The 26,093-nt window shown below is 45.6% G+C and overlaps 1 protein-coding gene across 1 annotated transcript; it reads left to right on the top strand.

The window, feature by feature from the left end:
• Positions 1 to 1,994: 1,994 nt before the first annotated feature.
• Positions 1,995 to 16,847, top strand: LOC146351478 (ovocalyxin-32-like). Its single transcript, XM_084847369.1, has 6 exons — positions 1,995 to 2,278; positions 10,266 to 10,328; positions 12,510 to 12,648; positions 14,115 to 14,242; positions 15,516 to 15,578; positions 16,229 to 16,847. The coding sequence occupies exons 1-6, from the start codon at positions 2,024 to 2,026 to the stop codon at positions 16,388 to 16,390; spliced, it is 810 nt and encodes a 269-aa protein (XP_084703495.1). The 5' UTR covers positions 1,995 to 2,023; the 3' UTR covers positions 16,391 to 16,847.
• The last annotated feature ends 9,246 nt before the right edge of the window (positions 16,848 to 26,093 follow it).

Raw genomic sequence — 26,093 nt, 5'->3', positions numbered from 1 at the left:
GTGAACAAGCTTTTGAGTTCTCCAGAACTGGTTGCTAATGTAGGCCATGACGTTAAAGCTCCAAAGTCTACAGTTTCTGATATTCTTAAGATGGGGTGCAAGAGTGGTTGTGCAGAGTTACAATGCAATCCTATGCATAACTACTTGGAAGTAAGTCCAACTGACTTACCTGGGAGAAAGTGAGTCCCACTGAACTCAATGGGATATACACAGGATGTTAGTTAGATTAGCCTTTGCTATATGCTAAGCGGATCCCTCAGTAATATCTGGGGACACAGATCTTGCTGAAGAAGTTAAGCAGGTTTGGGTCTTGTCATCCCTGAATGAGATACTTGGGAATCTTTCATGTACACCACACCTTCAGCCTTATAATGGAAGAAAAAGTAGGATTTCCTTTTTCCTAAACAGTGCAATTCCATACATGTCTACTCAGTGTTCTTCCTTTTTTTGGCCTGCATTTTTATGGATTTGGGATTCTTTGCTTACGCCTAGCACCACTACCTTTGCTTTTCAAAGAGTCTTCTGGCACCATATAGACTAACCCATTTATTATGGAATAAACCAACAGTGGGCCTCCATATGTTGTTGGACTTCAACTCCCATCAGCCCCAATCAGCATGGCCAATGATCAGGGATTATGGGAGCTGGAGTACAGTACACCTGGAGAGCAAGATGTTCTCCATCCCTGGCGTAAGCTTTCAGTGGACTAGAGTCTTCATGAGATATTATGTATTTGTAACCTTTATATCCTGGTTTTCCTCCAAGGAGCCCAAGGCAGCGTAATGAACTTCTTCCTCTCCATTTATTTTTTCACAACAGCCCTGCGAGGTAGGTTAGGCTGAGTCAGTGACTGGGCCAAAGTCACCGGATCAGCTTCATGGCTGAGGAGGACTAGAACCCAGCTCTCCCCAGTCCAGCACTCTAACCTCTACACCACACTGGCTCATGTCATCCTCCTTCTGCGTCAAAGCCACGTTTGGCCCTGCCACAGGGTCACCTCAAACAGCAAGACTTTGGGTGTCACGAAAGGGCAGCAAGTTGTTAGGTATTTAATTTTACTTCTAGGGATGGGGAGACGTGTTTGTGGAGTTCTCCCCCTCAGCTGCCCAACTGACTTATTTATTTGTGATATTTATATACTGCTAAATATAACAAATGAACTGTGGTGTTGGAGGAAAATTCTGGGAGTGCCTTGGACTGCAAGAAGATCGGACCAGTCCGTACTCCAGGAAAGAAAGTCGACTGCTCACTTGAGGGAATGATATGAAAGGCAAAACTGAAGTACTCTGGCCACATCATGAGAAGACAGGACACCCTGGAGAAGATGCTGGTGCTAGGGAAAGTGGAAGGCAAGAGGAAGAGGGGCCGACCGAGGGCGGGATGGATGGATGATATTCTGGAGGCGACGGACTCGGCCTCCGGGGAGCTGGGGGTGGCGACGGCCGGCAGGAAGCTCTGGCGTGGGCTGGTCCGTGAAGCCACGAAGCGTCGGAAGCGACTGAGCGAATAAACAGCAACAAAATATAATAAGATGATTGCAGCCGAGGGAAAGCCTGGCTGAACTTTTCAGGAGGCGTTTGCAAGATGCCACATTTTCCGGGCAGGCCTCGGCTACTACGACCCTCGCCTTGGGCGGAGGCGGGGCGGCCGTGCCGCTTGCGTTGCCGCAGGCAGAGAAGCGCGTCGGGCCGCGAAGCGTGAGGCCGGCGGGCGGGCGGGAGCGGAGGCTTTCCTCCGGCGCCTTGCTGCCGCTCGGGCGCCGAGAACGCGCGGGCGAGCGGGGCCCCCGCCACCCATCCAGCCAGCCGCTGCCCTGCGGCGCCAGCGCCTCGACGGCGCGCAGCGGCGAGCAGCGCGGGGAAAGCGGAAGGAAGGAAGGAAGGAAGCGCGTCGGCGCTGCGGGGAAGGGCGCCTCCTGGCGGGGGCCGGAGCTGGCCAGGGGCGGGGCCGGCAGCCCCGGGCACTATTTGTGCGCGGGCGGCCGCTCGTGCCGCGCTCCGGCTCAGTCCACCCGCGCGCCGCGATGCAGCGACTGGCGGCGTCCCTCCTCTTGCTGGCCCTGTCGTCCTGCTCGGCTCGGGGCCGCGGCGGCGACGGCTGGCCCCAGCAAAAGCTGATCTGGCAGGAGCAGCTGCTGTTCCCGGCCCGGGGGGCGCTGGACGCCTCCAGCTTGCCAGTGGCGCGGGCCGCCCAGACGGCCGTCCACTATTTCAACTACATGGGAGGGTCGCCCAGTTCTCTCCGGGTGCCGGGGCACGTCAAGAAGGCGTCGGTCAAGGTAAGGGGGGGCGGCGGAAGGAGAGCGAGCCTCCAAGAGCTCCATCCTTGGACTTCATGGGAGGGAAATGCACTCTGCACATGGTCAGAGGCGTGTCCGCCGCAACAGTGTTCCTGGTTCTGAAATTAGCCCTGGGGAGCTGTGGCTCTGGTGAAGCCCTAGATGGGAGGGGAGGCCCTCCTTGGGCTCCTTGCCCTGTTTCTGGAACCTGTAGTTTCCAGCGATGATGGTTTTTCTCTGCTCACTCTCCCCCGCCCCCCGGGCCACTGTGCCTTTAAGATGGCAGAAAAATTGCAAGTGAAGCTTTTCCCATCTCCCTTCATCTCCATTTCGGGAAAAAGATTTACCCGCGATATTCCCGTCTCGTCGTCACTGTTTCAACTACAGAGGAGCTTTGAAAGGAACAAAAGTTGGTAACTCTATTCCATCTGTGTACAATGGCATGCAATTCACACGTAGAGAATCGGTGTGACCATTTGTCCTTTTAGCACTTGGCAAAGGGCCAGTACAGACGAGCACGCGTTTTACCGAGACACCAGGAGTGACTCCATCAAGTTAGCCTGGGGCGAGAAAGTTCCGAAGAAGTTTAGCCATCATCCACGTTGGGACGCAAGACAACTTGTTTTCTATGTCTGCTGGGGATGATCAAGACATGTAATGGATGCTTGGATCCACACTTTTGCTTAGGCTGAAACGTTAGCAGTGAACTAGTGACTCCCATCAATGCCATGCTGCTGTTTCTCTATTGCAAAGAATTAGTACTGGAAAATCACCAGTTTAGATTCATGAGTTCACCAGTATCTCCCTGTCCCCTGCAGCTGCTAGATTGGAAATACTACCATTGTTTCTAAAGAAAGGTCTTCAAGGTGACAACTGTGAACCATTTACAAAGACATGTAAATGCCTTTGCAAATCGGCTAGTGCAAGAATACAGAGTGCCCCAGATAGGATACTGGATCCTGATGTTGACTAAGCACTGAAATATTTGGATTCCTTTGTTTGGCTTGAAGTACCTATAATTTTACTTGCAGATCTTAACAGAAGCGGTGTGCCAACGTTAAGCTATTACACTATTACGCCGGTGGTGAATACTGGGTTGTGGGGAGGAAATACCTTACCTGCTAAATTCAGATATTTGAGCTCTTATGCTGAAAGCGCAGTGACCTCCTTTTTTTCATTAAGCTGCATTTGCAACCACAAAATACTTGATGGTGGCACTGCAACAATTTTCTAGCGCGGGGGCATGGGGAGAGAGCATAATGGGCCATGAGATGTTTTTTAATATTACAGTACAAAAATACAAGCATTAAAAGAAAATCTAACAATAAGTTAAGCATTTGCGAGTTATAGCTGGACCAACACAAAACATAGCCAACAGGCAAACTGATGTTACCTCATTCACATAGGAGCCAAAAATACATTAGGGCATCTGCACTGCCCAAAAGTTCAACCCCCAATCTAATCAGGAAGAAAAGGATAAAGGATACACTGCCTCAAGCAAGAACTCACTTGCACAGTTTGGGTTCTACTCTGGCCTGGCAGATAGAGATCTTTTCTACACAAGGCTGTTAATTGGCTGTTAATCTGCTGTATCCACTTCCAGTTGTTGCAGAATTGAGATCTGAGGGTTACATGAGGAGCATTTCCTTTCCTGCTTTTCCACTACATAACCTCTAGGTCGCACTGTGGTATAGCAAAATACTGCAAACGCACAAGACAAAATTTCGCTTTCTTTCACTTTCTCAATTAAATGCCGCATTTTCGCTGCTCCAAAAAAAACCTCGCTGACAGTGCTGGTTAGACACAGACGTGAAACTCGAGGGTCATGACATCACCTAAAGAACCTGTAAGCAACCATGAGTATGGAATGACGAGTGCATGATAAATGCCTTGTGTAGAAAAGCAAGATGTAAAAAATAAAAAGAGCTGAGTGGACAAAATCCCAGAACCCTGAAAGTCCAACCTGCACTCTAGCAACAAGCAGACAATACGCTGAAATAAGGGCAGCCCTGACTGCTCCCTGAAGGGGCAACCCACAGTGAGCCTTGAAGGAAGAACCCTCCCTTCAACCCAGTAGTGGGTGCAAGCAGCCAGATGGATCCACCTCCCCATGTGGGGCTTCTTCCCTTGAGGCACTGTGTCTCTCAGTGTAGCTCTTGGTGGTCTGTAGCAGCAACAAAAGCGGGTGCTGCAGATGGGGCAGTAGCTCAGTGGTAGAGCAAATGCTTTGCATGCAGAAGGTCTCCAGCTCAATCCCCAGTATCTCCAGGTAGGGCTAGGAAAGAAATCCGGCCTGAAACCCAGTGTCAACAATAGCGGGCTAGATGGGCCAATGGTCTGCCTCGGAATAAGGCAGCCTCCTTTGTTCATCTGGAAAGCGCCCTCCCTCCAGCTCCTAGATGTCTCCGTTGCCGCCACTGCTGCGGTCTTCAAGGCTGTAGCACTGCTTCTTTTAAAGCTGAATGGGTGCTTCTTAAGTTACATTCTCCATAGGTTTTGCAGGTGAATCGCATCTTCTACAAATTCCAGAAGCACCTTAGGGCCAGTTCCTGCAGCCTCTTAAGCCTATCCACACACTGTTTAAACTTGTCTGGGCCCCCTGGTTTAGGGGCTGGGTACTTCTGTCAGCCCGAGGGCCAAATTCAGTTTTGGAGGAGGGGGCCCGAGGCCGAGTAGTATGGCTAAAGGCAAAAGGGGTGGGACCAAAAATACAGAAAATACCAGCATGCTGTAGCTTAAAGCTTTTATTGCCAGTAAGAAGCCTTAGGAGAGGCATTTCAGCCTTTTAGCATGGGGGTGGGGAGGGAATTGTTCAAAAGCTGGGAAACTGCCAAACCATCATCGGTAGTCAGGGGACTGGGAGTGGAGCCAGGGAAAGGAGGCGTCTGGAACCCCAGAGGGCTGGGTTGGGACCCCAGGCGGGCCAGATTTCACCCCCAGGCCTGAGGCTCAACACCTCTGCTTTAAATCATACTTCCATCCTACCTGTACAAAAGTAAAATTCAATTAGAAATGGTAGGATTCTTATAATTTAAAGTCATCTAGTAAAATATAACCAAGAACAAGCAGCATCCTTTTGCCATATGGTCCAAGAGGATTTTCTTGCTACCATGATTCCCACCACCAAAGGAGCAAGGGGAAGAAAGCATGATTTGGATGCTTGGAACACACTTTATAATTAAGGTTGTCAGATCTAATCTCCCTTTTGAAGCCATCTAAGCTAGAGGTGAGCTTATCATGTAGCAGTGAATGTGTGTTGTGTGAAGATGTGCTTCCTTTGGTCTGCCCTGAATCTCCTGCCAGCAGCTTTGGATTTTCCAGAGTTTTCTAATCTTACAAGAGAAGGAGACCTGTGAATTCGCCAACGTAGTCTAATTTTACAGCTATATTCATGAACTTATACATTTCAAAATGTACTTGTAATTTTTGGCACAAAGTGAAAGTGGCTACTTTATTAGTACTTTCCCAAAAGCACTAGTCATTTGGGCTGTAATGCTTTACCCACATAACCTGGGAACAAGCTTCATTGAACTCAAGCAGGACTTATTTTTGTATAGGATTTCACCCTGTTGGAGTGTTGTACCCCCTGTGTCTGTGGACGTTAAAAAGCCGAGTTGACCTTTAGCCAGTATAGTACTACAGAGAGGAGTACTTGATGAAAGTCATTCATACATTCTCAGAAACCTTGGGGATGTTATCCAATCCTGCCATGTGTCTTATAATTGATGCTGCAATCAATAAAATTGCAAATCCAGGGATCTGCTGTGCTCTCCGAACATGCTGGTGGAAAGCCAGGCTGGTTGTTTAGATCTTTGGTACAGCCAAGTGCTGAGTCTTTCTTAAGCAGAGGATAAACATGGGTGGCTTGCAACAATTCCTTCACCCTCCCTCTCAAGCTTCACTTGTGAAAACTTTGAAGACTGCCCTGCAAACCTAGTCCCAGTGGGTTAAAGCTGAAACTGTCAATGTCCTAGGATCTCCACTTGAGTATTCAGCCTTGTATTGCATTCTGTCATTCTGAAAATCTGGGAAAAAAATTCTTTAAGTAGGCAGCAGAGCCTGGGGCAATGTTTTCTTTTTTCCTCTCTTGTAACACAGAGGCGTTTGCTGGGGAGAAAAAAGAGTAAGTAATGTCTGTAGTGTTTTACAAAACAAACCAGCTGGCTGGCCTGGATTGAAGGAGAGTGTTTGTTAACATTTCCAGCCTTTGGACTTCATCAAAAATATGTTTTTGGATGCAGTTTGATCTGAAGCTACTCTTCTAAGGGAAAAACCCACTGCTTTGGAGGTGGGGGAAAACATAAGTGCAGCACAATTTCATGTGTTCAAAGAGCCTATTCAGGCCAGGCTGCCTCTCTGATGCCAGCTTGGGATAAATACTTGCAAGCTACAGGGGCTCCTGTGCCTTTTATATCTGTTTGGCATGGGTAAGCATGGCAGATGAGGCTTTGCCAGGCCATGCCAACCAATTGTCTCCTTGTTACAGACACATAAATCCTTTTTGGGGTTAGGATTTTGCATTTCCTAATCTGTAATTTAGGGGCATTCGCTATTGGGTCTTGAGCTTTATTCAAGGCTTTTCTTTAAAAAACAATAAAAAACATATCTTTGTTTCAACAGCTAATGATCTTGTGGATACCATTAAAGGGGAGGGGGCTTGCCTGTTCACAAAATGGCTGCCATAGTGGGCATAGAGTTATATATGAACCCACCCATATCTCTTATAAACAGCTATCTCATAATGGATCTGGTTTATCATTGGGCCCTAACAGAATATGGGGTAACTTGTTTGTGTCACTATCATTTCCTGATGGGAATACTATTAAAAAAATCCTTAAGTAAATTATACTTATTAAAATCTTAACAATATTTGGTAGCCAGATGCAATAATTAGGAGCATGCCAGAAGTTAGAAATCTCATTAAATTTTTTGTTTCTTTCCCACTGTCGTGAAAGATTAATCTAGTAGAGGTAAAATGAGTCCTCAATGCATTTCTTTCCTAGTGAGGAGGCTAGAAAAAAAGCATTGCATTGTCAAGCTTTAAACTCAATCTTGCAAGCAGTTTTGGAATGTCCTCCACCCTTTCCTTATCCATCAAACTACATCCTTTTGGGTTAGACAGAAAAAGTGCTTGAAAATGTACTTGGTGCTTTGGGTGAGAGTTTAGGAACCAGGGCAGTACTGTTTACAGGGCTGTATCTACATGCCCAAGCATTTAAAGTTAGTAAAAGATGCATGAAAATTAATACCCATACACAATGCAAGCTATATCATGAAGCTAGGTAACAAAGGCTGCCAACTGATCAGAAAGCTCCTGGCCCAGCTTGCTCTTGTGACTTTAACAACAGCTGACTTTAACAGCAGTTGGCTCTGCAGAAATCAGCTGCTGAAACTTTTCACATTATGGAAATAAATATTGTCACCTGCAAACCTATATAATGAGCAGCTGTTACAGGCACAGCTACAGGGGCCAGCTGAAAATCTGGTAACCCACAATTTACTTATGCCCTTGATCACCTGTCCAGAGTGTGCAAAATTCCAGCCTGCAGTTATTTGGATGCTTCTGTACGTTTCCAGCTTGAGAACTGGGAATATGAAATGAAAGTAGACCATGGAAAGGTCCTAAATATTCTACACACACAACACATTTCCTCTCAGCCTGTTCTTAATGCCCAAGATTTAATATACCTGCTTGGCTGATGATATCCTTGAAGAGGGGGAACGGTTTTATTACAAGGTAGTAGAATAGAGAGGTTTGAACAAGGTTAGCAATTTTTTTAAGGACAGGCTGTTTTTTCTTTCATTTATGATTAATTCATTGGATAGCCCGCAGAGTCTGGTAATGCTGCTCCTCCACATTTTAGCCTTGCAGCTTAAAACTTTCTAAGAACATAAAATAGAATATATAATAAATATATAAGCAAAGATGACAAAGAACATAGCATCCATCTGGCATATATAAATCTCTTCCCCTAAAATCAAAGGGACAAAACAAAACAGTGCTTAATTTTGGCTGAACCATGCCCTCTGCAGTTAGAAGATTGCAGCACCAGTGGTAATAGAAGGCCTTCTTTTTAAGTCTCTCCTGAGCAAGTAGAGACCAAAGAAGACCTCTTCAGACTGTAATCCTATGCTCAGCTACCTGGCAGTAAGCCCCACTGAACGCAATGGGACTTACTTCAAAACTGTATTTTTATGTTTTATTTGTATGTTTTGTATGCCACCTTGGAAGCCATTACTGAAAAGTAGGATATGAATATTTCAACTAAAATCTATTAAAGCATTATACATTTATTTATATATTTATTTATATATTTATCCTGGCTCACATATTTTCCCCCCGTTTATGCTTTTCATCAATCTGTAGGCTTTAACTCACTGGACTGGTTCAGAATATTGTTCAAGGCTTCGTAAACCATGGTGGAACTACACGTTCCAATATGAACCATGATTCATCATGCCAGGAACAAACATCTGGGCCAAGCACTCCTCCCTAGCCCTTCCCCTCCCGTCTTCCAGTTGTGCACATGCACAACTAAATGTAATGTTTGGTTCCACTAAGTGGGTAAATCTGCTTATCAGAACCAGTCAGAACTCTAAAGTTATCCAAGCTCCGCACTTTGGACAGCTCCTTTAGAGTTCTGATTGAAACATGGAGTGGATGCACTGCCCCACTGACATCAGAGCCACCAGCTTCCACTGGTTTCTCTCTCCATTTAGCTAATGAAAGTTGGTTTTATCACAGTCATATCCAAGTCCCTGTGTGAAGTAGTCACTCCGAGCTTGGAAATCACTCGTACAAATCTCACTCCTGATACACACTCATTAGCTAGCCTTGGGCAAGCCCTTAGCTCAGCCTTCCCCAACCTGGTGCTCTCCAGATGTGTTGGACGGGAACTCTCATCATTCCCAGCTTCCCAGAATGGTGGGAGTTGCAGTCCAACACAGCTGGAGAGCACCAGGTTGAGACCTCAGGGTCTCAGTGAAGCTGATTGGTGGGAGATTCAGGACAGATAAAAGGAAGTGCTTCACACAGCGCATAGTTGAACTATGGAATTTGCTACCACAAGACATAGTGATGGCCACCAATTTCGATGGCTTTAAAAGGGAGTTAAGACAAATTCCTGGAGGAGAAGGCTATCAATGGCTACTACTGCTAATGGCTATGTGCTACCTCCAGTATCAGAGGCGGTATGCCTGTGTACAGCAGTTGCCGGGGAACATGGGCGGGAGGGTGCTGTTGCACTCCTGTCCTGCTTGTGGGTTTCCCGTGGGCAGCTGCTTGGCCACTGTGTGAACAGAATGCTGGACTAGCTGGACCTTTGATCTGATCCAGCCTGGCTCTTCTTACGTTCTTAACACGGTGATGATAATACTGGCATCTTTTATAGAGCTTTTGTAAAGGTGACTGAGATTATATACAGTGGTAGTGGGCAGCTCCAGTGGTGGCCCTCCAGCTGTTTTGGCCTGCAACTCTCAGCAGCCCAGCCAATGATTAGGGAAGATGGGAGTTGTAGGCCAAAACATCTGGAGGGCCACAAGTTGCCTATCCGTGATCTATAGGAAGCACTTGTAACCTGCAGCAGAGTGCCAAGTATTAATATATTTTTTAAAAATTCAAAATATAAACATAAATATCCAAAAACAGCGTTCACACCAGAATCAGTACACTCAAACCAGCATCCAATCTTTAATGGTTAAATCTTCATGTAAATGGCCCTTTCTAATCCCGCGGTCATTATCCACATAAAAACAAAATTCTTTCAGGTCTCGTATTGCCCTGAAATCTGTTCTAGTACCTAACAAATGGATCCCACTTTTCTGCTGTGGAAGCTGCTTGTATATGCCCTTCCCTGCATAAATGCTTGTATATGTCCTTCCCTCCATATTATTATAATTTGATCTGATGCTTTTAGTTATTTATACTTTAGGTATTTAAAAAACAGAAAATACTGTGAATTGTAACTGTTGCTTCATTCTCTTGCAGACTATCCCAGGAGTTGGGCGTAAATACTTCCTGCAGTTTTCTACAAAAGACATTCAAACTGGGGTAGGTTTGCATCATAAAACTGAACTTCCTGCATGTTTAATTTTTTTTATTGAGTTCTCCTTTCGTACGATTCCCTTCTCTCATCCACGGAGTGAAAACCACCTTTTGTATCTTGCTGCTTGACTAGCGTACCTGTTATAATGGGCTCCTGGTTATACAGATGTAGAATCTCTGCCCATTTGTGTCCCATGAAAGTGTGGGCGCTGCATGATCTACGAGCAGCAGCCAAGTGCGGAGACAGCTGATATGTCTCTGTCTACTAGACAGCGAGATTGGCAGTGGGACAAGTCCAATCCATACATTGCCAGGCTGTAGCCCACCTGGGCCTGGACAGATGCCTCTAGTGGACAGCAGTGCTGATACCCACTCTAGAGACATTTGCTTGCTGCCCTGAAATGTTGTGCAAAGGCCTTTCTTCTTCTTAGTCACAGCTCAGCAGCATCTTCCTAATAGCAGAGCACATGGTCCCATGGAGGCTGAAGTTGTTCCTCCTCCTTGCTATACACATGCATCCATTCAAGCAAAACTAGCCTGACTCTTTCCCCCCCTGTATTTCTCCCCATTCCTCCCACCTTCTGGGAAAGAACAAGATGCTGATAGGATCAGCATTTTTTGTCCTTGCTGTGGGCTCCTGGGCCTGCAACAACTGCACAACAGGCAGAAATTCATTATCTGGACTTGGAGAAGCAGCATCTCAGTGTTGTGATGTTCTAAGGACACACATGTACCTATGAAGCTGCATTATAGTGAATCAGACCATAAGGTCCATTTAGCTTAATATTTTCTAAATCAGGGATACAGTGCAGTCTACCAAGCTGTTTTTGGTGGCCCGCCACACACCCTTGCATTTACCTCCACCGAAAAAATCATGGGGGCTCTCCCTAGGGTTTCCCACTAGCCAGTGCTAGTGAGGAAATCATAGAATCATAGAATAGTAGGGTTGGAAGGGGCCTAGAAGGCCATCGAGTCCAGCCCCCTGCTCAATGCAGGAATCCAAGTCAGAGCATCCCTGACAAATGGCTGTCCAGCCTCGTCTTGAAGGCCTCCAGTGTGGGAGAGCCCACCACCTCCCCAGGTAATATGTTCCATTGTTCCAAATCCCTTCCTTATCTCCTATCTGTGCTGAGAGATTGGACATAAGGAAGGGGTTCCCTTGCTAGTGCTAACAAAAGATGCCCTTCCCTTATCTCCAGTAGCAAGTTAACAAGCTTATTTTCACAAATGATTTATTGCATGCTTGTGATTGGCCATTCATGGAAATTTGTGGGTCCTTTAGATGATGTTGTCAACCTCCAGGACGCTTCACGTGCTTTTCCTCATTCATCTCGCCTTGAAAAGGAACGGACACAATCCGATATATCAGCAGTGCCAACTAGTGGCTGTATAATAAACATATAGAAAACATGCCTCCCCTGTCCCCTGCCCGCCTCTGGGGTGCTGCCTTCTCGAGATTCCTCCATGCTGCGCTGCATCCCGCAGGCGCGCTAACCTGTCTTTTGTGGAGTGGGGCGACAGCAGGCACACTGACCCATCCTTCATGCCATGTGGTGGGCCCCCCTCTCCTGGCAGCGGGGAGGCCCTGCACCACCCCTTCCAATTCCCCTGCCCCACAAGAAAGCACGTGTCTGCCCCATGTAAAGAGCCAGTGTTAAACCAGCAAAGAATCTGGAAGCAGAAGCCCTGGTAATGATGTGGGATTTTAGCCTGGTGTGGTGAAGCTCAATGCCTTCCATATCGCATGCACACGCGCGCGTGTGTGTGTGTGTGTATGTGTATGGATGCAGTCCTCAGGGCCAAAACGCTTGTGAACTCCTGATAAACACTGACTAGTAGCGGCTCTCCAAAACTACAGGTCTGGACGAGATGTTTACCATATGCTCATCTCTCTCAGGTGCTGTACTTAGAGTGTTTTTAAAAAGCAGCCACAGGAGTATGTGTTCTGGATCGCAACCATAGTGCATTGGGAGGGGAGGTTGATCCTTTCCCCGTGCTGTTTTCCCTGTTGAAAATCACCCTTCCCAACAACTTCACGCTCCTAAAGTTGCCTTGATGTGCTTGTAAAGTTTTTTCAGAATGTGCTCTTGGACTGGCCAGTGGGTTAAGTGGTGCTGGTGGTGGGATTAATAAAGATGTTTTTAGTCTGGAAGTAAAAGGTCCACATTATGTGTTTTGCTTTTTCAGCAAAATCTAGGGACCTGCCTTGCAACCGTGTTCTACCTAAAGAAAAAGCCTAAGCCGCATGTCAAAATGAACTGCGTCCTCAACAAAGACACAGATCAACGTCTGCAGGGGGACCACAACCTTTACCTAAGCATCAGAAGTATACCTGTCACAAATATGTTCTCTCTAGTATATCCCTTTCAAATTATTAGCTTTAATCAGTCTTAGGAGCTTTTCTACACGAGGCATTTATTGTGCGCTCGGGATTTCTTACTCATGGTTGTTTTCGGGCTCTTCAGATGACATTGTGATCCTCCAGTTTTGCTTCTGTTTTTTCAGAGCGCTTGCCCAATTTTTTTAGAAAGGGGAAAATGGAGTATTACTTTAGAACGGGGAAAATGGCACTGTTTGTCCTTGTGTATTTGAGCTATTCCGGTATAGCGCAGCTCCACTTAGAGGTTGTGTAGTGAAAAAGCAGGAAAGAAAAAGTTCTTTGTGTAGAGTTCGAATCTCAGTTCTGTGACAAAACCAAAACTAGATACAGCAATTAATAGCCTTGTGTAGAAAAACTCTTACACAAAAAGAGTTTGTAGAGAGTTGCTGGAAGATGTTCTAGAGCCGCTTTCCCCAATGTGATACCTTGTAGGCCCCTTCCAACCCTACTGTTCTATGATTCTATGCCCTCCGGTTGTGTTGGACTGCAACTCCCATAATTCCCACATCTGGAAGTTACCAGACTAGGGAGGCTTCTGCACTGGCTACAGCTGTCAGTGTGCTTTTGCATGTAGGGCGGCATGTAGGATGTTTCTGTGAATAGTAACTATTTCCCCCTTCTTTTTTCTCCTTGTGGGAGAAGACAGAAAGGCAATCACTTGTTGGGATTTAATATCCTTTTGCATTCTCAATGGAGAGAAGCTCAGTCCCTCAATAAGGAGACCTGAAGACTAAGCAGAATTTTTTCCTTCCTTGTAGCCCACTGCAGAGCCTCTCCAGAGCTTCCTTGAAGATGAAACCAGTTAGGATTTTATTATCAGTTGCAGCAGGTTCTTTACCTGTGGTGTGCGCTCGGGTTCACAGCTTACATGACAGACATGCATACCAGCAATGAAGATTGGATCATTTAAGCTATCAGTCCATCTTTTTTTAAGCAGCACATATGCTTATTTGTATATACATTCATCCTTCATCTTCCCTATACCCATATCACAAACATTAAAAAACTCACTTGCAAATCTGCTCCACATTTGGAAAGGGGAGTGGTAATGTGTTAGTAATGGCATGGGTGCTAGCCAATAATTGCCCTTCGCAGCTAGCTTTTCCCCATTGAAGCTGAGCTATGCCAAAAATTACAGAAGCAGTTTTTCCAGAGTTCACCACAGAACAATCGGTGTTTCTTTACAGAGCAGTGATGGCACTATCAACCCACCTCTACCACTCTTAAAATGTTATATGTCTCTTTGCTCAATTTTAAACATTTCTGTTTGAAAACACGCACACCCCTGCTTGTATGCACAACACGGCCTTGAGCATAGGTCTTTAGCAATAGGTCTTTAGAAACAGTATCGGCCTACTATAAAAGAATTTCGTTATTACATTTTGTAAACCATTCTCTTCTGTCCCTTGCAGAGGATAACGAACCCTCCCTAGTTCATCTGTGGCCTTTGGCCAGCATTGGCAGCGATTATATTGCATGGGAAAAGTCAACCGAAGACACAGGTTACATCATGTCACAGATCAAGAATGTGAAGCAGTGGGTAGGTGAAGCTAACATGGTTTGCACAAAAAGGCAAAGGCCCTGCCATGGATGGTTTCATTGGCAGTTTGGCTTACCTGTCGGGTATTTAACTCCCTTAAGCACGCCATCTCCTTCCAGTCCCTGATATACTATTATGGGAAATCTCAGATTTTTCCAGAGGACTTCACAGGCCATAAAAGTACTCCCTCAGCCTGCCAAAGCCACATAGCTCCCATGCTCAACTGACTAGTTCTCTCACATGTCCACATAGATGCAGAGAATTCTGGGCTGTGCATAGATGGCACAGTGCTCCCATGCGACAAGAAACCCATATATATCTACAATGAATTGCCCTTATACTGTTCATTTATGTCTTCTTTGACCCTTGCACCTCTCTGTAGCCTGGCAAGTGCTGCCAGTTACGTTCTTAACCTCTGGGAGAGTTTTTCAGGCAACCTGACATGGTATTCAATTAGTGTCTTCCTCTGACGGGACAGCATCTATCAACAGATTCCCCCTACAGCCTGCCCTCCCCCCAATCTTCTCTGGGGGTGTGGTGGGGGCTGCGAAGACAGAACAGAAAGATCTTGTTGGATGAGTGGAAGTCTACTCGTGCAACATTGTATATAACCCTTGATGTTCGCTACAACTTTTGAAGCAATATGAACAGGACCAGTTGTGATCAACACTGTGTTTACAGTGTGGCTGTAACCTGCAGTTCTGTTTAAGGCAGGTGCAGTGCAATCTTAAGCATGCTTACTTGGAAGTAAAATCTACTAAATTCAATGGTGCTTACTCCCTACTGCATATATTTAAGAGTGCAACCTAAATCAGTACGACTTCTCAGGCTCCTGTTCTAGTGTGAATACTTCCTCTGCCACCAAATGGAGACAGCACATATGCATTGGTTATCACATAAGCATCATAATTGGTATAGTGCAGTATATGAAAATAATGTACAGTAAATGCAAGCCGTTTCCCAATGTGTGCAAAAGCAGGGTGGGGAGCAAGGAAGCCCTGCGCGTAGTGTATGATGGTGGGGAAGAGGGTAATATCCGAAATGCTTTGACAGTACTTGGAACAGAATGAAGTGGTTTTACAGAAATATCATGAACACCCACAAAGGCATAGAATCAAAAATACACACACACCCAACTCAAAAAATAATTCCTCTCCTGCATATTTGGTTTAATCAAACCATGAATTACAACTTCTGAATTGCTAACAAGATGCTGCTTTTAAAATGCCATTTTAATTTTGACTGAATGTCTTCATTCTATTTCCCTGCCCAGACAAGAGCCAATGATGTACTTGAATTTGACTACACTGTTCTGCTTGATAGTGATGTCTCAGAGGTAAGAAAAGCATGTTACTTAAGATGGCAACTCCCCCATAAAATAAGTGAGATTATTTAGTAGAAATCTATAGCCATATTTTGAAAGCTTGCATAGTGAAGGGGCTGAGACGCTGAACAGAAACTAGGAAGTCTCTGCCATGAATTCACGAAGTCTGCAAACCTATATATGCTTAAGTCCCATTGATCTCAATAAGGCTTACTTCTGAGTAGACATGTATAGGATTGCAGGCCTTAGTCAAGTCACTCAGTCCTAGCAACCCACCTACAATTTGGGAATAATACCGCTGTACTTTACAGGGTTGTTATATGAATAATTGAGAGACTTACTTGGTTTGCATGATCAAAGTAAGCCACTGTGGCTTCTTGGAAGGGGAAACAACCCCCCAATAACCCATGCTTTAAATGTGATTTAAATAAGCCACTTTGGCTTATTTTGATCATGCAAACCAGACCAATGTTTGCAAAACACTTTGCAGCACAATCCCGTGGATGTTTACTACATTTAAACAAAAAGGGGTTTGTTTTCTAGTAAGCAGATTTTGGATTGCAGCCTCACAGTCCAGTCCTCTGCAGGTCTGCTCAGTGGGTCTTCCCCCACGTACTCAAAAGCACTACATAAATACTGGTTATTATCTCACATTTCTCCAGTCTCTATCCTGCCATATGCGTATTGTCTGGCAGCTGGACAAGCCTCTGAAAGTGAAGTATGACTGCGCTGCAGAGGAAGAATCTTCAGAGTCCGCTGAAGGTTCTGGAGCAGAACTGGGATCTACTAGTGGGTTTTTCATTGATCCAGAAAGTAATTTTTAAACAAGAGGAATGCTTGTGTTTATAAAGGTGTAAACATTTTTACAATGGTGTAGAGCACCTACCATTTTAATATTCCAAAATCAATATTGTGATTATTCTTCTATATAAATCATTGCAGCATATTTGTAAGCTTTGCACTAGTCCCTTCTGATCCGCCATGAATATATTCTTTTTTGGGTAGTTTCATAAACAGAAAAAGTTTTTTCTCTGTATCTTCCTAAACCATTTTTTTGCAGATTGTTTAATATATGTAAGAAGAACTACTGATTTGTCATCAGGTTTCTGGCACTAGCAATAACTTTGTATGATAAATTTTTAATATATACGAACAAAAGTCTTGAAGTTTTAAAAACTGCCATTTTAGTGAAATATTTGATAAAATATTTTAAGTTTTGAAAACAAACATTTGAGACTGACTTAACTTACCTCCAGTAAAATGAATAGTGGTACATTTTTGTGTGTGTTGTCTTATTGGTTGAGCCACTTCAGAATTATTTTTCCGTGCTGCGCAAAGGAGGTTGAACAAGGTGGGAAAATAAAAACAGATGGAATACTGACAACAGCCCTCTCCCTGCACCCCCTACACTACATTATTTGCCAACACAAATTAAGGCTGCACTTGTGTCCTGCTTGTGGTTTCCTGGTCGACAGCTGGTTGGCACTGTGTGAACAGAATGCTCGACTAGATGGACCTTTGGTCTGATCCAGCAGGGCTCTTCTTATGTTCTTAAGGTTTTGCTTAAGAATACTAGGGAAGGAACTCAACAGCACAGCCCTATGAATATTTACTCAAGCGGTCCCATGTGTTCAGTGGGACTTACTCCTACATAAGCATGCATAGGATTGAAACCTAAATTATATAAGCAGATTTTGCAGACCTAAGGACCTGATCCAGAGAATTGAGGCCAAACTACATGAGGCAGCAATCAGGCAGTTTAAACTTTTTTGACTTTTAAAAAGTAAATAGCAGGATCCCCTAATTGCGACCCAGCTGTAATGGGTTGGGAGTTTAACCCTCTTCCCCCTCCTGTGTACTCAGTCCAGATCAAACCCCATGTGCCTACTATTTGCATCAAAAGAAAACTTTCAGTTGGTGTGAATGGGAGGCTTGGTACAGGGGGCCTGGTAGAGATTGGAACTACATTGAGGGGTGAAAGCTTAAAGCCCTCCTGCTTTTCCCCTGGCAGGGTTCCAATCTGTATCAAACCCCTGCACCTGCTACTTACTTTCAAGAAGACATTCATGGAATGGCTAAATGCATAAATGGTGTCTTGTCTAGTTTGGCCCTGGCTTGTACCAAAATCCTCTTGAAATCAAGGAAACATAACTTATCCCATTGACTGCAACCATGTTTATGTAAAATCTGCCATGTTTCATGCCATCAGCTATTACATTCCACTGAGGCAGCCTGCCTAACATGTAGATCTACTCCCATGGATGCTCACCTGCCTGCCACATGAAGTGGCAGGTTGTAGCAGTTCTCTGCAAGGTGATCGAGAGAAGTGGTCTAGCTTGCTGCACTGTCCTTGCTGGGCTCCTCTACCTTAATGACTGAAAAACACCCACATGCTAGAGTGGCAAAATCAGCTGGATCCTATTGTAGGTTATCTAGCCAAGCAAAGGGTTGCATCCAATAGTGTCTGTCCACCACTGGAACAGCAGCATGGATTCCTCCTTCCCCTCCAGCAGACCCCCAGGACCACCTTCTCTGGAAGATGCCCTAACTCGCTCCGTGAACTGAAGTCCACTCGCATAACAGATGTAGCCCAAGGTTACCTGTGTAAGGAATATTTGTTATATTCATTTCCTCAGTTTCTGTTCTTGGAATGTATGTGCTTTCAAGCTCTTTTCTCAAAAAGCAAAAACAGGATAATCTGTGTGAGCACTGAAGCAGACCTCACCTGCTTCACATCAAGCTGTAGACCCTCAAAGAAGAGTTTTAGAAACTGTCTCCCAGCATGTTTTGATTTAAATGGAAATGCACTCCCTTCTAGTACACAGAGAAAACCGCAAGTAGATGCAGCAGTTGTGGGGAAGCAAGTCTGCATATTTATTTTTAAATGATCTGGTAAAAGAGAAAAATCCATCCATAATAAGGAAATTGTTGGCGAATATTAAATGATCTGCTGAAATTCGTTCTGCAAAGACATTTCATGAAACCAGGTTAATGTAAATGATCCTGCTAGAAAACAAACAGTAAGCAACCTGGTGCACTCCATATGCTTGTGACCACTGTCCTCGTTAACACTGACCGTTGGCCATGCTGGTTGGGCTTCAGGGAACTAAAACATCTGGAAGCCACCAGGTTGCCTACCAAAAAGTTTTAAAGAAGAGAATTAAGAAGCTGGCAAAAAATTGCCGCTACCTTGCATCAACAGAAGAGCAACTTAGGGCCCAAGCCAGTGTCTTTAAAACATGTTTTAAAATGCAACACTTTTCAATAAAACAATACAGGGAGCTCTTGACTGGCTGTGGATCCCTGAAATAACGTCATCACATCAGATGTTGCATGGTTGATGGAGTATCACGTAGAGCAGCCTTTCCCAAACTGGTGCCCTTTAGATTTTTTTGGACTACAACTCCCATTAGCCCCAGGCAATAAGACCAATGGTGGGGGATGATGGGAGTTGTAGCCCCAAACATCTGAAAGGCACCGGGTTAGGAAGGCTGGTTTAAACCAAAATATACGGTGGTATCCTGGGATCTAAGGTGAGAAGCGTGAGAAACCACTGAAACCATCATACCTAAAAATTGATTATAAGTAAATCACAGGAAAGAATCTTGATGTTTCAAAGTGCCTAATTTATTTAATTAGGAGACTGCTGTGCTATTCATAAACCCCCAGCAAGAATCGGATCAGCTTGAGAAGATGTCCATCTGCAGCTTGGGGTCCTCTCACAAATTACATATAATTGGCCTTAAGATGCACATAAAAATGGGTACATGCCCAGTTTGATATATTACAAAACCTGGAAAAATCTTACATCACCTTTTCAATAGCTGGCACAAACTGCTTTGGGATATTTGTTCCAACCGCTCTGTCGTCGAATTCCACTTTGGCGTAGTTCTCTGGCTCTAGATATCCCACCACTTTACCGAACTGCCCTGCCCCACCAGACTGCCGTTTATGAGTAAAGTCAAACCTGCAAAAGACACAAAAATGCTCAGTGAGAAAAGTATCATCTATTCACTTTGGTGGTAGAAGCTGACACTATCATAGAATAGTAGGGTTGGAAGGAGCCTACAAGGCCATCGAGTCCAACCCCCTAAGATACTACTGTTCTTGTATCTTTGGAATGCAATGCCCAGGCCTTTAGATCTGGTAAGCAAAAGCACAAAGCCTGAATGCTGGTTCACACATGCAAATAGTCTGGGCTGCCCCCACCCCAACAAAACAATATCTTGCTGTGAAAGAACCACAACCTGAACCAAACAAAGCGACAACCAGCAGCCATTTCCATGACCTGGGTGGTGGTTTTCTGTGGCCTTTCGAATCATGAAAATAGCTGCAGGGAGTCTCCACATCCACACTGAGGTTTCCCCATCTGGTACCTTACACGAGTTGCCAAAATAAATCAGGTGCATCTCAATCCTAAACCCATTTACTGGAAGATAGTTCATGGAACGTGCTTCCTGGAAAGCATACAGGTTTGGAAGCCACAATGGTAAGAAAAATTACCAATGGGATTCAGTTCCAATAAACATACTCATGATTTGGAGCTCACCCTCTAAAGCAGCCTTCCCCAGCCTGGCAGCCTCCAGATGTGTTGGACTGCAACTCCCAGCATCCCCCCATCCAGCATGGCAGAGATGCTGGGAGCTGTAGTCCAACACATCTGGAAGGCTGCTCTAAAGCACTGTGGTTGAAATCCCATGCACACTTACTTGGGAATAAGCCCCAATGAATTTTCAAAGTTTGCAGGCTCGTTACATGACGCTGTGATCATCCAAAGTGTCTCCTGCACTAAATGCCCTTTGTTCTGTTTTTAAATAGATCTCAGATAAATTAGCTGTCAAATTACCCTGTTGTGTTCCGCTTCAGTTTCCTCTGTGAAGAGAGTTAAACCCGCAAGGAGTGAGATCAAGACTCACATATGGGAAGGAGGGGGTGGGGGGAAAGGAAGCGCGTGCAAAGGGAGTAAGGTAGGCAGACCATACGTACTATTTTAAATGGGACAGTACCTTTTTTTCATATTTCCCGACCGTCCCGTCATTTTAATATAAATGTCAATTTTGTCCTGTTTTTAATTTTTTGTAAAAAACTGAACGCGTTTATCATAAGGATCTATGCTAATAAATATGTGCAGTAAAACTACTAGTGTGACAGAAGAGGAAGGTCCATTTATGTTATCCAGCCAGGCCAGGCTTCTTGAGCTAGCGACGATCGGACGCCGTCCCCTTGCTTGTTTGCAGTGGCGGGGAATTCAAGGGGCAGTCGCTAAGCCCCATTCAGCGTGTGGGAGCCAGGAGGGTGAGTCTTACTGTTATTTCTACCATCATTCTGCCCATAGAGATTCTTTCTGCCCTACGTTCAGTTTGATTCGGACTTTTCAGACTCGTATTTCGGTTCAACAGGCTGTTCGCTATTCTTTTATTACAGCGGAACTCTCCGGTGGGACATTAGCATATACCGGCTTGTGATAGCAGTCGGGGTGTTCATTCCTTCTTTTTGGTGTATGTTTATAATTTTTTGCAGTCTGGCCACTGCAGTCCTGCATTAGAGTGTTCGGTGTGGTATGCCATATAAATTTGTTTACTGCTCATGATTTTATATATGTATATTCATGAGTGTTTTTGTGTGTGTATGCAATAAATTAGTGTTATTCATTTGCGCCCCTTTCCATGTTCTTTCGCAGTGAGTTTAGGTTGTTTTTCATGCATACGGAATATTACATAACCCTGCCCCGTTTTTGTCATCCCAATATCCCGTTTTTGTCTCCAGGAAATATGGCCAGCCCAGAGCAAGGGCATCTCTACACCAGCCTAAAATCCTGCACAACGGGGTCCTTCGATAGCTCGTTATCTGCGATCCATCGCTCTATTTAAAGACAGGACAAGGGGCGTTTAGGGCAGGAGGGCCGCGGCGTCAGGCGAAGAGCCCCCAAACTTCCGCGCGGGCGCCACCGCCGTCGCAGGATAAAAGCTCCCCCTGATGAGGCCCGAGTTGTGATTCTGCATTTGAAACGGAAGCTGAGCGCCCCGTTTTAAATGCAGGGCTCGGCCGCGCCTCCGCGCCCGGGCGGCGCTCGCTCTGCGCGCTTCCCTCCCGCGCCCCCGCGGCGCCCTTTCCGCTCCGCCGAGAAGGCGCGCCCGCCGCCGCGCCCCCGGAGCGGGCTCGGTGGAGGTCCTGGCGCCGCAGTGCCGGTCTCTCGTCTCCCAGCTCCGCAGCCGCGGCGCGAGGTCCCGAAGGATGGGCTTGCGCCAAGCCGGGCTGGAGGTGAGCACCTGCGGTGGGGCCACAGAAGGGGGCGCTGCGGCCCGGAACGGCGATCCTTCGACGCTTACCTGGAAGCCAGCCCACTGCGGACACAGGGGGGTTGACTTCCAAGTCTGAGGGGCCATCCCATCTATGTTTAGGCAGAAAAAAGGCCTACAATTCCCAGCATGCCCCAGCCACCATGACTGGCTGGAGGGACGCTGGGAGTTGTAGGACTTTTTTTCCTGTCTAAACACGCATAGGATTGCGCCCTACATCAGCAAAGGATTTGGGCTGTCGAGCTGCACATATAGAAGCAGCCCCGGGACCTCGCTGATGGGGAGGTACAGCAGCAACAGGATTGTCTCCTTCTTTGTCTTGATGCCCGGAAGCCTAACTTTGAGCTTCAGATGCAATCTGTATGTGCTTAGAGTTTTGCTTTTCAAAATCAGGCTTGCCAGACATTTTAATGTATCATGGAATATAGAAACAGTTGTAAAGCATGGAGTGGTGGTTGTAGGGTGAAGAGGGATATGGCAGCTGGGTGCTTCACAGCTGAAGTAATGCCATCTAAAGAGGCCTCTATGCATAAGACCATTAAGGGTGCACTGTAGAGCCAGTGTAGCGTGGTAGTTAAGAGGGTTGGATTGGGACTCGGGAGACCCGGGTTCTAGCCCCTGCTTGGCCATGAAGCTCACCGGGTGATTTTGGAGCAATCATTGACTCTCAGCTTAGCCTACCTCACAGGTTTGTTGCGGGGATACAGTGGAGATCAGGAGGAGCACGTAAACCACCTTGGGTTCCTTGCAGGAGAGAAAAAGGCAGGATATAAATGTAATAATAAATACATCTTATCCATGTTTAGACAGAAAAAAGTCCCCTGACTCCCAGAATCCCCCATCCAGCCTTGCTCACTGGGGAATGCTGGGAGTTGGAGGACTTTTTTCTATCTAAACATGGATACGATTGCGCTGTAAGTCTAAAATGACTAGGGCCAAAATGCACCGCTGTTGCCAGGACACTGCCAATTAGAGGCAATGTTTTTGAAGACAAATTGGCTACTGTTGCCACCTCATCCACAAAAATAGCAATGGGCCCTCTTTCCGCTTCCTGTTTCCCCTTCCCCTCTTCCTCCCCTTCCGGAGAGGAGCCAAGTGGCGGCCCCGGACAGGTTGCCTGTGAGAGAGCGTTCTAGCGGCTTCTTGCTGAGTGCTCTCAAGCAGCAGCAGCTGCCTGTGCCTTGGCACATAGCTTCAGAGTACCTGAAGACATGCAGTTGTGGAGGCCTCCTCTTCAGTCTGCATCCAGCCTGGATCTCAGTCAAAGCAGAGCAGTAACTGGGTGGGGAGCAGGCTGGAAATGGTGGCAGAGAGACACTTATTTGTGATCCTTCTCACCGCCTCCTAAGCAAGCTGTGTCTCCTCCTCGTGGCCCCCTCACTGTTGTGATATCCACAGATGGTATCAACCATGGGATTTTAAGAGGCAGCTGGCCACGGCTTTAAACCCCTGAGGTCTGTCCAGGTAAAGTTAAGCCTATAAAGTCCCACTGAGTTCAACAGAAGAGCGTTAAACGCCACGCTTCCCTCCTGAAATCAATGGCATGTAAATGTGCTCTACCTCATGGCTTTTTGAATGCATTTTATAAGCTCCAGATCTCCTGATTTTCAATATTGACCCTGTGCAGATACAGAATAGCACCATATTGTTAGGAAGAGTCTGACAAAATATTCAAGATAAGCAGCCATGAATTCTCTTTTTGCTGCTACAGGACATTTCAATTGTTGGGCTAAGTATCGCCTTCCTTAAGTGTGCAATAGAAGAACCCCTTCAGAAAGGGAGTTCTGCTTCTTTGTTTATTGTGAGTTGGGGTTTCTAGAGTGTACCACCTTCTCGTTGCATGTATGTTTCCTGACTGGATTTCTCCAAGGAACTGGATCAACCAGGGAAACCAATTCAAATCAAAGCACTAGTGACCTCTAAGGAAAGTCCGTGTTCTTGGCTTCATATCCCTGGTCCTTCCAGCTCCGGAATGTAATCTTTAATACGTTTATCATAATGCAGTGGGAAGCCTGAACTTTCCATATTATGTCAAAGGGAAGTGGAGCGGGCAGCCCCCTCTCTGTGGAAATCCCTTCAGATCTTTGCATCACAGTTAAGTTCTTATGAAAACTTGAGGGAGTCTTTCTGGTCCATATACTTAAGTTTATCGCCTCATGACTTGAATCTGTGAATCAGCTATTATAGATCGAATGTTTATAACCTCGTATATCCGCTCCAGCTCTTCAAAGGAGTAAGAAATCAAGTGATGCACATATTTACTTCTATGCAAATATGGTTAGGATCTGCAAGCATAGCATTTATTTTTAACAGATGCATTTTTTATTGTCAGTAATGTAAAGGTTTCAATGGCGTATATTTTAACCCTATTTCTTTAAATAGATATAGATTTAAAAAAAATATGGTAAGCGGCATATAAATCTGTTAAATTAATGTGTCATGTTGCCCAGACACACCAAATTTATATATCTCTTGAAATAATAGGACTTCCTCCACACACAACCAGCTCTTGTTAATGGATGATCCTCAGATAGGATACGTAAGCTGTGGTATTATGAAAATGCTCCTGCTGTTTCTACATAAATGTTTAAATCACCAAGGGAAAGCCATAATTTAAATCATTGATTTAAAACCAGCTCGCCACTGATAGATCCTCACATATTTCTTAATGGTGCAAATATGATTATTAAGAGAACAATCCTGTGCCCCCTAGACAGCATCTGGGGGACATAGGATTGTTTGGTTTCCTGGCTCTGAGTTCAGAGCCAGGAAGCCACACTCCCCCTCCCTGCCCCCTTGTAGCTGGTGCGGAGATGTGAAATATGGATTTCAGTTTACCCAGGACCACTCAGTTGATCAGGCTGAGAGGTTTGGGATCTTATGAGGTGGAGAAGAACACACACACAACCAATGTAGATGAAAGAAAAGGAGATTTATTGGAATAAAAGAAATTTATTTCAAAAATTTATTTTAAAAGTAGAACCTCCTCAGAGAGTTGCATGCTCTCTGAGGCTTAAGAGGTTATGCGCTTATTAGGTAAGAGCTTATCACAAATCAATCCTCAAGAAGCTGTGCGCTTCTTTCTCAAAACTTAGTTACCCAAATGTGGTGCATTACATGACTAAGGGCGCAATCCTATCAAGATAGGCGGCCGCCTCCGAACTCGGAGGCGACCACCTATTCTAAGCAAGGCAGGAGAGGCACGGGGGAGATAGTTTCCCCCATGCCTCTCTTGCACTGCTATTTTCTGCTATTTTCCGCTAGATAGGATGTGTCGTACACGCAACTCCGCTCTCCCCGCCCAGAACGCCCCCAGCCGTGCCCCTTTTAAGTCACTCTGTGCACGTCTTCTGAGCATGGAGGACGGGACTTCTCCGCACTGCCTGACCTTGAAGCGCGGGCTCCAAGGTCGGTTCCTGGGAAAGAGCATATCCTATGGCCCTCTAGACAGTGTCTAGTGGCCATAGGATTGCTCCCTAAATATACAGTTAGTCCCTGTTTGTTGCGCAGTTCCAGATCGGTCTATACTGCAACTGGCCCACTGAGGCAACGGTGATACAGTGTCAGTCAGGCCCATGCCTAAGTCTGCTGTCTTATATCCAAACGAAACAGTGACTATGACAGAGCAAAGATAACTGTGCCTTATCTAAGCCCCAGACAGTAAAATCCTTTCCCTGAATTCTACCCAACACATACTCACCACACACTATCAAGTATAGTGTGTGGTGGAAGATGGGTTGCATCTTCCAGGGAACACCCCTGGAAGATGGGCTGTTGGCTAGGGATGGGTTGCACCTCACAAAGGCTGGGAAGAATGTGTTTGGCCACAGCATGAAGAACTTCATCAGGAGGGCTTTAAACTGAATCCTACGGGGAAGGGAGATGTAATGTTGGGGGTAACAATGGACGTAGGCGCATGCACTGCAATGGAGAGAACAGCTCTGATAGCGTCCAATAATAGTCTTCAGACACAGGTAGGAAGAAAGCCAGACTATGAAGCACATGGTCTTCGATGTCTATATACTAATGCCCAGAGTATGGGAAACAAACAGAACGAACTTGAACTCTTAATACAGGAGGGAAATTATGACTTGATAGGTATAACTGAGACTTGGTGGGATGACTCTCATGACTGGAATACAGCAGTTGAAGGATATAACTTGTTCAAAAAGAACAGGAGGAACAGAAAGGGAGGCGGGGTTGCACTGTATGTGAAAAATACATATCT

The sequence above is a fragment of the Heloderma suspectum genome, chromosome 3 (genome assembly GCF_057233095.1).
Source record: "Heloderma suspectum isolate Gila_16-S chromosome 3, 16-S_ref, whole genome shotgun sequence".
NCBI lineage: Eukaryota > Metazoa > Chordata > Lepidosauria > Squamata > Helodermatidae > Heloderma > Heloderma suspectum.
This window is presented reverse-complemented; position numbering and strand designations above follow the sequence as displayed.

Excerpts from the sequence above, each read along its gene's own strand:
- LOC146351478 (XM_084847369.1), top strand. The coding sequence starts at position 2,024 with ATGCAGCGACTGGCGGCGTCCCTCCTCTTGCTGGCCCTGTCGTCCTGC. Across the intron at positions 2,279-10,265 it reads TCAAGAAGGCGTCGGTCAAG|ACTATCCCAGGAGTTGGGCG; the intron begins GTAAGGGGGGGC and ends ATTCTCTTGCAG. Across the intron at positions 14,243-15,515 it reads TCAAGAATGTGAAGCAGTGG|ACAAGAGCCAATGATGTACT; the intron begins GTAGGTGAAGCT and ends TTCCCTGCCCAG.